The sequence below is a fragment of the Suncus etruscus genome, chromosome 12 (genome assembly GCF_024139225.1).
Source record: "Suncus etruscus isolate mSunEtr1 chromosome 12, mSunEtr1.pri.cur, whole genome shotgun sequence".
Lineage (NCBI taxonomy): Eukaryota > Metazoa > Chordata > Mammalia > Eulipotyphla > Soricidae > Suncus > Suncus etruscus.
Window position 1 is genome coordinate 51371084 of NC_064859.1, and position 16410 is coordinate 51387493.

Here is a 16410-nt window from a genome sequence, read left to right on the forward strand (position 1 = left end):
AATTTCTCTCCCATTCAGGATGTTACGATTGTGTCAGCGTGTGCACCTCCAGGTGGGGGCCGAAATCCTGTGACACCCCGCTTCATCCGGCATTTCAGCATGCTGTGCCTGCCAATGCCCTCAGAGCACAGTCTGAAACAGATTTTCCAAGTGAGTGTGGGTCTAAGGTTAGTCCAGAGAGAAAAAGAAAACATTTTCTCCAAGACTCCAGCAATGAAAACCATGTGTTGTGTGTTTCTAGGGAACACAGACTTGCCCTTCCTGGACAGAAACCCAAGGTCAAGCCAGGGGCGTTGAGCTGATAGACATGAACAGAGCTGCCTTCTATTTTTGCAGTCTCAGAGTTCTAGGAATATTTTTAAAACATAACCCCACCTAAACCAGAGATATATGACTAACCTGGGTGCAATCTCTTGGCACAGATATGGTCCTCCAAAACCTACCAGGAATGATTCCTGAGCACAGATCCAGGAGTTAACCCTGAGTTCAGCCAGGTGGAAGGGGAGGGAGGGAGGAAAAAAAGGATGGAGAAAGGGCAGGAGAGAGGGAGAAAGGAGAGGAGAAAAGGAATGATGGAAGAATAAGAAGGAAGGAAGGAGGGAGGGAGGGAGGGAGGGAGGGAGGGAGGGAGGGAGGAAGGAAGGAAGGAAGGAAGGAAGGAAGGAAGGAAGGAAGGAAGGAAGGAAGGAAGGAAGGAAGGAAGGAAGGAAGGAAGGAAGGAAGGAAGGAAGGAAGGAAGGAAGGAAGGAGGAAGGAAGGAAGGAAGGAAGAAGGAAGGAAGGAAGAAGGAAGGAAGGAAGGAAGAAGGAAGGAAGGAAGGAAGAAGAGAAAGGAAGGATGGAAGAAGAGAAAGGAGGGAAGGAAGGAAGGGAGGGAGGGAAGGAGGGAGGAAGGAAGAAGGAAGGAAGAAAAGGATGGAAGAAGAGAAAGAGGAAGGAAGAAGGAAGGAAGGAACGAAGGAAGGAAGGGAGGAAGGGAGGGAGGGTCTTTGTCCTTACTCTTTCTCTGAAATCTCATTCCCTGAGCAATCCTTGCATCTGTGCTCAAGTACATGTACATAAAAAAAAAAGCCCCTGACACCCAGCAAGATGAAGCTCAAAGCACCCAACCAGATTCACCTTATGGTTCTAACAAAAATAGCCAACATAATTTATTCTCCCTCTGGGACCTCTAAGGGGTCAATCTATCTTTTAAATGGTGATAATGACCATGCCAGCCCTACCTCTCAGCACAGTGAATTTAAGACAGTTTTCAATATAATGACCAGAGATCATGAAGTCACAAGAATAGAGTGGCTCCTCATTATCAACTAGTAAAAACTGTTTAGAGGGGCATATGGTGAGCTGAATGATGGAGGGTGCACAGGTAGCTACAAATCTTGGGCATAGCAGGTATGTGGATGATTGTTGGTGTAAGCAGTTTTCAACCTATTTAGTATATTTTTCTTTGCATGTGCTCATCCCACCATACCACCTCTAGATTGCCCCCCCTACCTGTTCACCACCCATGGGGGTGGTCCTCCGCTTCCCAATAAAGATCCGGGTCAAAGAGACTTCTTCCGGTTTCAGTACCCCAGCTAACCTGTCTTCTTGCCAAGTGCCCTTTGCCTGCTTTCAGTTAGCTTGTGGTGGAAGTTCCTGAGCCTGTTTTACCTCCCTATCCTAGTGTGGATTATTTCCTGTGTTGGCATTGCCTCTAGAGCCATGTTTCCCAATCCCAAGGGGTCTGAGATTTACACTACAGATGATGTACTCAGAGAGGGGATTTAGTGAAGAGGGTTCAGATAGGAGACATTGAATGACAGGGCTGGAGAAGCTGACTGGCTGTGATCACTGAGATGCCAGAGGGGCAATGATACAGAAGTGAAGGAGTGTTCACTATATCTCTCTACCAGTGTCAGTCCCTCTTTCCACCGAAGTCTCCTTAGGATCAGAGCCAACACAGAGATTACTGTGGAAGGCTACAGAGCAGCAGTGTTCAGTGATTACTCTAACCCTGTTCTAAGGAATCACTCCTGGTAGTGCTCAGGAACCCTCATGTGGTGTCTGAGATTGAACCAGAGTCAGCCATATGCAAAGTAAACACCTTAACCCCTGTACAGTGTCTCTAGTTCTAGAGATAACTGTTAGTGTGGGAAAGTGGCTTTCTTAATGAAATGACATACATCTCATGGAAGTTCTTTTTAATAGATTTTAAGTCATTTAAAAAAATTGCTTCAAAGCTAATCCCAAAATTAACTATAGAAAACACATTTTTCTATGCACATTTTATAGAAACACATTTTATAGAAAAAAAACTTTCAGAAAGTAACTTAGAATATATAAATGGTGGCCCGGAGAGATAGCACAGCGGCGTTTGCCTTGCAAGCAGCCGAACCAGAACCAAAGGTGGTTGGTTCGAATCCCAGTGTCCCATATGGTCCCTCGTGCCTGCCAGGAGCTATTTCTGAGCAGACAGCCAGGAGTAACCCCTGAGCACTGCCGGGTGTGGCCCAAAAACCAAAAAAAGAAAAAAAAAGAATATATAAATGGGATAAGGACCTATCTCTTATAATAATCACCAAAGCATAGAATGACATTCAGTGAATATCAAAACCCAATTCAAGTATTTGAAGACTTTATTTTTAAGTTTCTCTCACTTTTTTTAATTACATTTATATGTATATCTTGAAATTTGAAATCAGTGATAACCCACCATGCTAGACTAACAAATTTTGTAGTATGGTCAGTGGTGAGAGATAACCTAGGTAATTTATGTCTGATTATAGTAGATACTAAATTTGTAAATTAATCCATTTTGTAATAGACAAATGCAAAGTTATATAGCCAAATAAAATTTCATTCTTAATTGTCCTAAAACACACACATGTTGTGATTTTAGGGCCATATCTAGTGGTGCTCAGTAGTTATTCCTGGCTCTGCACTCAGTAATCATTCCTGGTGGTGCTCAGGGGACCAAATGGAATGCTGGGGATCGAACCCACGTCCAATCTGCTGCATTCAAGGAAAACACCCTACCTACTGTATTATCTTTTCAACCGGGTAAAATATTTTCTTAGATAAAAAGAAATATGGAGAACTCTGGGTCTTTGAAAAATTAGTATCCTCTCTGCCTCTCAATCCCTTGTAGGATTGTCATGTTGAGAATTTACTTAGTTCACTGGTGAGCTATGAATGTGGCTCAGGCATAGACTCAGAAAACAGGAGTGAATCCATTATTGAAAGAGACAGTTCAGCTTTCTAGTTATTAGTAGAAAAGGAGATTGGGATGACTCATTTTTTTTGTAATAACCAAACCCTCTCTCATACTGTGTTTCTGCTTCTAGGCCATCTTAAATGGCTTCCTGAGTGACTTCCCGCCAGCTGTCAAACAAACAGCATCAAACATTGTTGAAGCCTCAGTTGAAATTTATAACCGAATGAGTGTTGACCTTCTGCCAACACCAGCCAAGTCCCATTATGTCTTTAACTTGAGAGATTTATCCAAATGTGTGCAAGGTAATGTGTGGATAATGCTTTCTCTGGCCTGCTTTCTTCTCATGCCCTTTCATTCCCACATCTCTCATAGAATTGGATATACAGGGATGTCTGGGACATGCCTAGAAACCCCATACCTAACTTCCTGTTCAAATTTCCCTCCAGTCTCTCATCCAAGACTAACCACTTCAACACTTTCCTCAAACTGCCAGCATCCTCTCCCTGATGATGACCTGCCTTCTCCTTTCACAAAATAGATGTAATATATTTAATAATTATGATATATAACAATTCTATATTAATGATGTTCTGCCAGTAATTTCCAAATGTAACTATATTGTCATATGAAGGGCAATATCATCATTACTGTGTTAATTTATATACGTAGGGAATTTAAACAATTAATCCGGAATTCTTATCTTCCAAACCTTCCAAACCACCTACATGTACTGAAGTGAACTCACTGTACTGCTCGCATAGAGACATGCTCTAAATCCATAGCCTCCTTCATACTCTAGTTTTGCTCTTAGAATTTCCACTTCTCTCTGCATCACTAATGTTTCCTCTTCAATTGGCTCTTACCTAAGTGCACAAAATCTTTCCATCTTAAAAAAAAATTACCCTCAGTTCTATATCCAGCAGTTTCCACCCCACTTTCATTTCCTCTATTCCTGTAGGATCCCTGAAAGAATGGTCTTTCTTCACCCTCTCCACACTCCTCTAGCTCACTTTAACATATTCCTGTCAGGTATTTAGACTGGATGCTGCACTGAACTGTTTGAATCTCCCTCTCCACATGGCCAAATCCATTGGTCAGTTTCCTGAGCACCTTTGCCACTCAGCAGTGTTGATCATATTTGCCCCTTCTTCTCTCTTGGAACTCAGATCTTCTGGGGCCCCAGGGTCTTCTCTTCACTCACTGCTGCTTTTAGTCCCTTTTAATGGCTTTTCCTCTTCTTTCTACCTCAAAGTGTTCCCTGTACAAAAAAACCCACTTACAACAATCTCTCGAAGGATCTGCTGTATAGATCCAGATTCTTTATGTTTTTATATTTTTATTTTAGGTACCATGATTTACAATATTGGTAATGGCAGGGTTTCATATATAAAACATTCTAGTACTACCTGCCTCTCAAATAGAAGGGGAAAGAGTGGAGGTTATCAAGACCTAACCGTTGTATGATCACTAAGTAGTAAGCTAGACACAGAGGGGACCACTTATACTAGCAGCCAAAGGGTTGAGGGTGGGGGATATGGGATGCAAGATGGGAATGGGGGTTGAGGGAGGACAACTTTGGTAATGGAAATTCCCTTGACACATTGTTAATATGTACCTAAAATATTACTGTGAAAGATATGTAAGGCACTTTGGTCAAAATAAAAATTATATCAAAAAGAAAAATAAAAAAATTTAAAAAAAACATTCTAGTACCATAGTGTCCTCTATTATCCTAGTGTCTCCGAGCCAGTCCCATTCCTGCCATTCCCTCTAGTAGAGACCTGTTTTTAGTTTCTGTTACCTTTGAGTACTTGTTATCTATTTATATATGTTTCCTTATACTTATATATGAAAGAGCTCTTTCTGTACCTGTTCCTCTCCTTCTGACTAATTTAACTCAGCAATAAACTTCCCAGAGCTATCCAACTTCTTCTCAAGAAACCAACTTAGATAGTTACTTCTCAACCTCTACACATCTGAGATGAAATTCTTCCTATGTCTTTCCTGTCAGCCTACACACCCACCTCAGTTTCTGTTGCCTTTGAGTATTTGTTGTCTACTTATATATGTCTTATATATGGATGGATACATGAATGTAAAAGTCCTCACCTTCATTTTTACAGAAGGACATTGGCATTAAGGGTTTTACTTAATTTGTAGATATGGACTATTCCTGATTATTTCACAATTGCAGACATTTTTCTCTTAAAAATCAGGAATCCTTCAATGTGACTCAGGAACAATAAGAGAAGAAATTCAGATATTTAGACTCTTTTGCCATGAATGTCAACGAGTTTTTCATGACCGTTTGATTAACAATGAAGATAAGCACTATTTTCATGTCATTTTGACAGAAATGGCTAGTAAGTATCATGTTTATTTAGTTGCCCTTTTTTCAATTGAACCAAAATTTTATTTCTGTAAGGGAAAATTAACATAAGCATTTTTAGAGTAAAACAAAATGAATTTTAATTATTCATGAGTAAAATAATTTTCCATAAATGGCTCAAATATATAAAATTATATTAAATATTAATAAAATAATTACATTGGTTTCAGAATAATAGTATAGTAGGTAGGACACTTGCCTTACACATAATCATCTCAAATATGATTCCAGGCACTAAATGTGGTCCCCTAAGGCCAGCAAGTGTGGTTCCTGAGTATAGAGCCAGGAGTAAGCCTTGAGTACTGCCAAGGTATGGCCCAAAAATCACCCAAAAATATAAACTAATTTTATTGAAATCTGGCAATGGTTAATATTTTAAGTCAATATTAATATTAATTAGATATTATCTGTTGTGCACATTGTTGATGTATATATAAAGCATATGTATAATCTAAACCTCAGAGACAACAGCACTGTAAAACTTGAGGCCCAAACTATAGTATCCAAACTTCAAAATGTGCCTGTCAAGGAATGAACCCAGGGACACTGGTGGAGAGAAGTTGACACTAGTAGTGGGATTGGTAAGAGAACACTGTATGCCTGAAACTCTGTTATGAACAACTTGGTAAATCACAGTGCCTTAATTTTTTAAGTATTTAATACCTATTATTTAAAAAGGTCTTTATTAATCTTTTTAAACATTTAATGGGGGTGATTATTAACAAAAACTAAAGTATGGTTTAGTTAGCTCTCTTTTTATTCATACTAATTAAGGTTTCTACAACACAGGTGATAGTGTTCTTCATGTCTTAGCCCTAAAACACTGCATTCAATTTATTACATTATAACTTAATTTTTGTATAGATAAACATTTTGGAATTTCAATTGGACTGGAATATTTCCTGAATAAACCCATCATATTTGGAGATTTCATAAAGGCAAGTATCCCATTGACCCAATTACATTTGAAGTATTAACATCTCTGGTTGGGTTTATATTCTATAAGAACTTTAGGAAGATTAAAATATTTAAATCAGGTATCAGAAACTATGGTCTATAAGACAAGTTAGATCCTATTTTATAATCAAAGTTACCATGTACACTTGATTGTATGCTGTGTATTGTGCTATGTAATGTGCTCTTGCTTCTGCATTGCAAGGCAGAGAAGATTAGAATAACAGAGACGCTATGATCTACAATATTTTTGGTTTGGGGCCACACCCAGTGGTGCTTATGGGTTACTCCTGGCTCTGTGCCCAGAAATAACTCCTGGCAGGCGTGGGGGAAAACATTTGGAATGCCAGAGATTGAACCCATGTCTGCCAATTGCAAGGCAAATGCCCTACCCTCTGTACTATCTCTCTGGCCCCTGATCTGCCTTATTTTAAAACAACCTCTTTGAGGAAAAACATTAGTGACTCCTACAATCATTTTGATAACAGTTTGAAATGGAAGCCAATGAGGGATTCCATTTGTAAGAAAGCAGAAAGGTAAAAGCCCTCTTACAGTACTGTGTATAGCCATTCCACCATTAATGATATCGTTAACGAGAAACTAATCAAGACTGTCCTCTTCATTTCAGGGTAACTCAATTAGTATCAAATTTTTCTTTCTACTAAGCAAGTCTTGTCTGCCTCCCCTCTAATAATACCTTCAAATAGACCTTAATTTTACTCTCAAGATCTAACTAGAAAATGCCTTTCATTTAGCCAGCCTATTTAGCCTCCCTATTTAACCACCCCACTTAGTATTAACAGATCCTTTTGTTTTTAAACAAACTTGACTTCTGTTTGATTACAATGTTTATCTTGTCTCCAAGAGGGCAGATTCCATCTATTTTATTCACCATAAGTCCCCTAGTTTCCTGCACAGAGTATGGTGTATTCCAGCCTCTCATGCATTGTTAGTTAAATAAACAAAATAAATGATAGCCCCTGACAAGTAAAAAAGATGAATAATTTATATGAAATGTCTATTTAAGTTTATTGTTAAAAACAAAGTCCAAAATTGGTCTTAAGATGCTGTGAATTTATTCCCATATATTTCTAGTGACAACATATTATATACAATTATTATAGTTAATATCTAGTGATATTATTACCTAGTGACATTATATTAATACCTAGTTATATTATTAATTTTTATTATTAAAGAGTAGGCAAAAACACAGATGCATAAAAAACACAGATGTATTATGAACAATCTTGTAAACTATGGTGTTTAGATAAAAAATAAAAAAATAAAAGTACTGTCAAATCAAAAAAAAGAGTAGGCAAAGAAAATAAATAATTAAACTCTTCTTGAATACTGCCTGTATGGAATATATCTAAAGCTTTCAAATGAAGGGCCAGAACAATAATACAGTGGAAGGAGTATTTCCTTGTATGAAAACTGAAACAAACTTGATCCCCAGCATCCCATATAGTCCCCAAGCCCATTAGGAGTGATTCCTGAGTGCAGAACACTGCTGAGTATGATCAAAAACAAAGCAAAAAAAGTCTTCCAAATGAAAATGCACCAGAAGTCTATATAGCAAATATTAGATATAATTATTATATCCATCAGATAATTTCAAATTTTATTCTGAATGATTTATATGACTACTAACATTAAAAGTATCTGGGGCCGAGAGGTGGCGCTAGAGGTAAGGTGTCTGCCTTGCAAGTGCTAGCCTAGGATGGACAGGTGTTTGATCCCCCAGTGTCCCATATGGTCCCCCCAAGCCAGGAGCAATTTCTGAATGCATAGCCAGGAGTAACCCCTGACTGTCAAAGGGGTGTGGGCCAAACAACAACAACAAAAAAAGTATCTGTAGTTCTGGGGCCCAAGCAATAGTACAGTGGTAGGACATTTGCCTTGTACGTGGCTGATCTAGGACGGACCTGGGTTCTGAGCATGAGCGATTTCTGAATGCATAGCCAGAAGTAATCACTGAGCGTCAGAGGGTGTGGCCCAAAAAGCAAAAAAAAAAAAGTATCTATAGTTCTGACATGATTTTAATAATAAAAGAAGTCTTTAATTTAACAATATTTTAAAAAATTTAGCATTTCTGATGTTATTGGCCTAACATTTGAAACCAGAGTATGATATAGTAAGAAAAATGTTTAAATTATATCTGAATTCTAGTGAGGATTTTTTTTTTCTGGGCCACACCCGGCGGTGCTCAAGGGTTACTCCTGGCTGTCTGCTCAGAAATAGCTCCTGGCAGGCACGGGGGACCACATGGGACACCGGTATTCGAACCAACCACCTTTGGTCCTGGATCGGCTGCTTGCAAGGCAAACGCCACTGTGCTATCTCTCCGGGCCCAGGATTTTTGTTTTTAAAGAATCATTGCTAGTCCAATATATGACCTAAAAGAAGTTAAGTGAAGGGGCCGGGTAGGTGGCGCTGGAGGTAAGGTGTCTGCCTTGCAAGCGCTAGCCAAGGAAGGACCGCGGTTCGATCCCCCGGCGTCCCATATGGTCCCCCCAAGCCAGGGGCGATTTCTGAGCACATAGCCAGGACTAACCCCTGAGCGTCAAACGGGTGTGGCCCAAAAACCAAAAAAAAAAAAAAAAAAAAAAAAAAAAGAAGTTAAGTGAAAAGGGTTTTTAATCATGAAACTCTGAGTTTCTTTACTTCCATTTCCTTAATTCTACAGCCCTGCTATCATATATATGAGTAAATTATTTAATATCAATATAAATTAAAGTTTTTATCCCTAGGGTAATATATGTTATATGTGTCTATATGCAATTATGAATAGGTGTGTACATTCATGTACCAGAACTGATTCAGTTTCTTCTCCATAAATCATCTTACAGTTTGGAGCAGATAAGAGTGACCGGATTTATGATGACATGCCTGATCTAGACAAAATTGCCAATGTTCTTCAGGATTATCTTGATGATTATAACCTTGTAAACCCCAAAGAAGTAAAGTTGGTGTTTTTTCAGGATGCCATAGAACATGTTTCAAGGTATAGCCTATAAAATACCCTGTAGTGTGTTAATCTTATTTTTAAATTAAAGTCAGTATTAATGCAAACTTCTGTCAATAAGATTTACTAGAATGTTAGTCTGACAGAGATTTATTAGCAAGGCTTGCTATAATTCTATATGTCTTTAATAAAGTTTAAATAAATATATCAAAACTTTCTGTAAACTATCAGGAATTACTCTTTTATTAAAACTAAGTTTATGGGGCCAGAGAGATAGCATGGAGGTAAGGCACTTGCCTTGCATGCAGAAGGTTGGTGGTTCAAATCCCGGCATCCCATATGGTTCCCCCGAGCCTACCAGGGGCGATTTCTGAGCATAGAGCCAGGAGTAACCCCTGAGCACTACTGGTGTGACCCAAAAACCAAATCAAAAAAAAGAACTAAGTTTATTTTAAATCACCTGTCTTATTACCCCTCACTCCAAAAAAGGAACTTAGGGAATTTACAGAAAAACAGAGACAGTATAACAAAGTTGATGTGTGTCTAATGAAAAAGGAGGGTCAGCATAATTAAAAACACATTAAATTCCAAGGGCCAGATTTACCCCAATCACTAATCTCCTTTGGGAACCATTCCTGACACCTATATCCAGCCTGATATGTGCTCTTCATTTGGAAGTAATCTGTGTCTTGTTCAACTGAATCATACAGTATTTGTATTTTTAAGTAAAATTTTAATTGAATTGCCATGGTATACACATTACAAAGTTGTTAATGATTGAGTTTCAATCATACCATATCTAAAATCCTTCACCAGTGCACATTTCCCACCATCAGTATCCCCAGTTTGCTTCCTACCCTCCCCCTGTCATACCTCCTGCTTGCCTCTATGCCTGATTCTCTCTCTCTTTCTCTCTCTCTCTTTCTCTCTCTCTATCTATCTATCTATCTCTCATCTTCCCTCTTTACCTTCTAAACACCATAGTTTGCAATATGGTTACTGAAGGAGTATCACACATTTCAGCACCCAGTTCTTGTCCAAAGTGACCATTCCCAATTATTGTTGTGATAGTGCTCCCTTCTCTGCCTTATTTGCACCCTCCTGCTCTTTTTGGCAAGTTTTCTAACATGCACCAGTCTTCCTGGCCCTCACCTCCATCTTTGAGGCATATTATTATCATACTATTTTAGATATTTATATTTTCAGAAATAATTTAATATTGTTAAATATTAAAGCTGTAACCAATTTATATATCCATCAAGTATGTACCAAAGTTGTTTTTTCTCTACATCCTCTCCAATATTACTGTTTCCAATCTTTCAATTCCAACATTTTTTCAATATCTTCACTAAAGGCATTCCTGATTACTTCTATTGCTCTCTGTCTCTGATCTGGTATCTTTTACTAGGTCCTATGGTTTATCATTTTTCTGCCTGCTCATTTTTATCAATGGAAAGCTAAGCTTGTAAATATATATCTCTGGATTCTTCTAGGTGGTGTTTAGGACACTTGGGGGCTAATCCTTGTGATTCTTAGCCAACTAGGATGTCATCTTAATGCTAGGGCTCTAAAATGCTATGTCTCTTGGATCTTTAGTACTTGGGCCACTTTGGGGTGCTTAGGGGTCTCTAGGTCCACACTTAATGGTGCTTCAGAACTTCCAAGGTTGCTTTTGGGGATATATAATGCTGGATACAAGACCAGGTTGGCACATAAATGACATGCACCTAAACTCTGTATTATTACTCCTGTCCCAGGGATTGTATTATAATGGCTAATATAAGTAGCAGCCTGGATCAGCCAGACTTTTATCAAAATCATTCACTATTTTAATATTAAAAAAAATTGTTACTTTCCTCTAAATGTTTAGAACCAAAATCAACAACCTAAATGCCTAGCAGCACTCTACACCTGGTTATGCCCTTCAAAAATTCACTGCCTTTTCCTGTGCTCTTATGTTCTGTTCTGCTGTCTTTCTACCAGAGTAGGGCCTCTGAAGGTAAGTCACATATGTATATGGAAAATCAATCTTCTTCCACTTTGCTGTTATAGGATTGTTCGCATGATTCGTCAGGAAAGAGGTAATGCCCTACTTGTTGGAGTCGGAGGCACAGGAAAACAATCCCTTACAAGACTTGCAGCCCATATATGTGGATACAAATGCTTGCAGATTGAACTGAGCCGGGGTTATAATTATGAGAGTTTTCATGATGATCTGAGAAAGTTATATAAACTGGCTGGGATAGAGGACAAGAATATGGTTTTCCTCTTCACAGACACTCAGGTACTGAATCAGAGATGGCCAAGAGTAAGAAAAGTAGAAATAAAATTCGAAAATTCATTCCCTCCAAAACCACATCTTTGGGTTTTTCTAGAAAAAAAATTATAACATATATAAACATCCTAGCCCGAGTTTCTTTTATCTTATAAAAACTGTTTAATTTGATCAATTCCATTTATATGCTCTTCTTATCTAATCTTTACATTGAATCAAATAATTAAAAACACCTTTGAAGCTTATATCCTAGCATTCTGCCCCTGTCTTCCTCAACGTATTTTTATGAATTCTTGTATGAATGAATGGTAAGGATCACTCTGCTTTCTTCTACAGATTGTAGTGGAAGAGTTCTTAGAAGATATAAATAATATCCTGAACTCGGGTGAAGTCCCTAACTTGTTTGAAAAGGATGAACTGGAGCAGGTTTTAGCAGCCACCAGACCAAAAGCAAAAGAAGTAGGAATTTCCGAGGGCAGTAGAGATGAGGTATGATATGTCAGAATGATAATATGACTCTGTAAAATAAAGCATGTCTTAACCTTATTTTTTAACAATTCACAAATTCCCATGGATAGGATTTTTTTTAAATATGACAGCTTTTCTCTGTATTCTGAGTTTATTATTGTCCACATTTTGTGTGTTTATTTATCAGACTTCTAGATATGTCCATGAAAAACAGAAAACAGAAACCCTATTACACTACAAATGTCATAGATTTGTCCCAATTGAACAGTTTCTCTTTTTCTTCTGATTCTTCTTTAAACACAAATTTATTTTACACACATTTTGTCTGGGGATATCAGCATTTTTTAAGTGTAGGATTTTTTTAATTTCTTTATTAAAACATCCTGGGTTCTGTTTTATTTTTCTTAATGTTCTTTGGCTGTAAGTTCAAATTTTAGGCGTCAGCAAGGGGATTTCTTCTGAGAACTCTGTTTATGGGTGATTGTCCTTCCACTGTAACTTTACCTTGTCCTCTTTCTTTGCATCATTGTTCTCATAATTAAAAATAAAAAAATAAAATAAATAAAAAAACATCATGGTTACAATGTTGTTCATAATACAGTTGGGCTTTTTTTTTCACGTTTATAAAGCTGTTCATGATTGAGTTTTAACACCCTTCACCAGTGCACATTTCCTGCCACCAATGTCTTCAGTTTCCCTCCCACCCTCCCCCCTAGCCATTCCCCCCCTTTTAGACACTGTGATTTGCAACATTGATACTGATGGATTATCAGTCTGTCACTTCAGCACCTGGTTCTTGTCCTGAGTGATCATTTCCAATTATCTCTTGTCATAATGGTCCCTTCTCTATCCTAACTCCCCGCTGTTTGTAGAAAGCTTTCCTCCTGGTCTTTATCTCTATTGTCTCTGAATATTATTACCATACTATCTGTTTTTTATATCCCACAAATGAATGCAGACTATATCTGTCCCTCTTCCTCTGACTCATCTTTATTAACATAATACTTTCCAGAATATCAGCATTTTAATACCATTGCCTATGTTAAGGTTAAGATGATGATTAACAACTAAAAAAGAAATGTATTCTCTTTCTCTTTCATACACACACACACACACACACACACACACACACACGAAATTTAGCTGATGTCCACTTTACTTCAGTTTAACACTAGATTTTATAAATGGTATTTGTTGAACTAATCCTTTCTTGTCTTTCTATACCTTCTTTTTTATTTTTTTTGAGGGTCGTTCACTTCCCTCCACCTCTGTATCAGAACTCCCTCCTGTCCTCCCAGAACCCCTCTCTCCATCTTCCTACCAATATAAGGTCAGTTCTGTAGACCACCTCTCGGGTCCTATTGCCTTTGTTATTCCTTTGTGATGCTTCTTCATATGCCACATGTGAGATAAAGCATTCTGTATCCCTCTCCTTCTGACTGACTTCACTCATGATGATGCTCTCCAGATACATCCATTGAAGGGCATATTAAATGACTTCATCTTTTCTTCTAGTTGACATACATACCATAGTTTTTGTCTAATAATCTATTCTTGAACTGTTGGGTTATTTCCATATTTTGGCTACTAGGATAGAGAGCCAGTACAGCAAGTAAGGTACTTCCTTGCCCACAGTCAACCACTGTTTAACCCTTGACATTGCATATAGTCCTCTGACTACCACTAGGTATAAGTGCAGAGCCAGAAGTATACCCTAAGCATCACATGTGACCAACAAGGTACAGATAGAAGAGACTTAATCTTTTTTTCCAGGGAATATAGGTCCACTGGAATAACCAATCAAAGGCATAAAATGCACATTCTCAAAGTCAGTGATCAAGGAAGCTGCTGCCTTTACCACAATATTCCCACAGAGCCAGTGCTGCTTATTTGGGCCAGTGGGTGCTTCGGCTGCCCTGTCATGTCAGGAACTGATTGAAATAAGGAGCAATGGCTAGGGATTGTGAACCCAGATCCTTGCCGCTCTGCCAAGGCCTGCCTCTCCAAATAGTTGCCCTATCCCCAAGCTCTTTTCCTCAGTGACCCTAGACTCCAAATAAAACTCTTGAGTACCTCTCTCCCCTTTATTCAAGGGTCTCCTTAAGTATACTTACAAGGGGACCTACTTCACATCATGAACTCAGGTTGCAATAGCATCAACAAAATGGCATTTTCAGACTGAATGAAATAAAGGGTTTGGAATGAATGTTGAACAAAAATTCCCAAATATACTACACTAGCATTTTTACTTGATACTGCTTTTATTCTTGAAATTCATTTATTGTAACAAGTAGACTGAGATACATTAGTCAACATTTATTTTCATTGTTGCTTTCTCCCTTTATTTAATTATTTTTGGGCCACACCTGGTGGCACTTGGGGATTATTCCTGGTTCTGAACTCAGAAATCATTCCTGGAAGGCTCAGGGGATCATATGGGATACCTGGGATCAAACCCACTGTTCTATTGCTCTAGCCTTGCTCTCTCCTTTTTATTAACTTGAATAATATATTTCCTCTACCAGGTTTTTCAATACTTTATCAACAAAGTTCGTCAGAATTTGCACATTGTTCTCTGCATGAGCCCAGTGGGGGAGGCCTTTCGGTCCCGGTGCCGGATGTTTCCATCCCTTGTGAACTGCTGTACCATTGATTGGTTTGTTCAGGTTGGTGACATCACAGGACATTTCTTCAAGAATCTGCATTTGCTTGACTTTAAAGAGTAACACGTTACTCAGAATAAATCAAGTATGCTTAGAATAGCTTTAAAGTCACCAATAATTTGCTCATATTACTGGAGTTCGTGTAAGGTATTACAGTGGTAGTCATTGAACAAGAGAAAAAAAGGAAAACAGCTCATAAAAAGAAATCAATTCAGGGGCCCGAGTGATAGCACAGCAGCAGGGCATTTGCCTTGCACATAGACGATTCAGGACAGATGGTGGTTCGAATCCCAGCATCCCATATGGTCCCCCATGCCTGCCAGGAGCAATTTCTGACAGCAGAGCCAGGAGTAACTCCTGAGCACTGCTTGAATGTGACCCCACTCCCCCATAAAAAAGTAAGAGAGAGAAAATTCACTGGTGCAATGTGGAAGTTACCAGTGATTTTGACACCCGATGTCAGTAGAGTGTTGGGATAGAAGGTTTAAGAGAAAAGAGAGAAGAAGAATCAAAGGCATCTGTATAGGAAACTCCTGCTTAGAGCTAAGCAGTCCCTGGGTGAAAGGGTCAGAGATAGGGTTAAGTTAAAAAAAAGAAAAAATATGTAGGCCAGGGTCCTTTCAGCCAGCCTCCAGAATAGAGACAGAGACAGACAGACAGACAGACAGACAGACAGACAGACAGACAGACAGACAGACAGACAGACAGACACAGAGAAATGAGAACTAAGATTAGAGTGAGAGCAAGATATCAGCCAGAGCTAGAACTGGAGAAAAGGAGCAAAAGACACACAGAGAGAGAGAGAGAAAGAGAGAAAGAGAGAGAGAGAGAGAGAGAGAGAGAAAGCCAGACACCACACAACCCAGCACCGAAGAAACATGAGCAGCAGCAGCAGCCAGGCAAATAGGGAGGCTCTTTAGAACTTTCCCCCCAGTTCTTATATAGGCTCTCTCCAACTGCACAGAGGTGGCAGTTCACAATTAGGGAAGACTATTAACTGACAGACTTTAGTTAAAGGGGAAAGAGAGGTTATGGGAGAGGACGATAGGGCTGATTTCCTACAATAACTGAAGGGATTTATGAGATCAAGAAAGCTTTATTTAATAGGAAACATAAAGTGTCCTATGTAGTGGTAGAAATAATTCAGGAAAGTTTGATATTGCCACAGACTAACTTAAGCATTTGTTGGATCAATATCATTGAGTAGGCAATAGGAAAGGGACTGAGTCATCAGTGAAGGTGCTGACCTGGGCACAGGCACAGCTTACCTCCAAGTAACAAGAAGGTTGTATGGTTGACTGGAAGGAGCAGGAGAGAGAGTTTATTGTAGTTGTGTTTTCATCACTTCTGTATTTTTTATTAATGTGAGAAGCAAGATAATCAGGCACAAATTTGAGATAGTTGATAAGATATAGATAAGAGATAAGATAGAGAACTTGTTAGAAGTTGGAGGAATTTGGGGCAGAGTGATAGTACAGCAGTAGGAAATTTGCCTTGC

At 38.7% G+C, this 16410-nt stretch overlaps 1 protein-coding gene across 1 annotated transcript in view; it reads left to right on the forward strand.

Annotated features, from left to right (window-relative positions):
• The window catches only part of DNAH6 (dynein axonemal heavy chain 6), a 234817-nt gene that overhangs the window by 131419 nt on the left and 86988 nt on the right, over nucleotides 1-16410 (forward strand). The window contains exons 41-48 of the mRNA XM_049784607.1: nucleotides 19-150; nucleotides 3326-3497; nucleotides 5412-5558; nucleotides 6449-6522; nucleotides 9391-9545; nucleotides 11559-11790; nucleotides 12118-12270; nucleotides 14775-14915. Coding sequence (XP_049640564.1) covers nucleotides 19-150; nucleotides 3326-3497; nucleotides 5412-5558; nucleotides 6449-6522; nucleotides 9391-9545; nucleotides 11559-11790; nucleotides 12118-12270; nucleotides 14775-14915 — 1206 coding nt within the window. The remainder of the gene's footprint in view (nucleotides 1-18; nucleotides 151-3325; nucleotides 3498-5411; nucleotides 5559-6448; nucleotides 6523-9390; nucleotides 9546-11558; nucleotides 11791-12117; nucleotides 12271-14774; nucleotides 14916-16410) is intronic.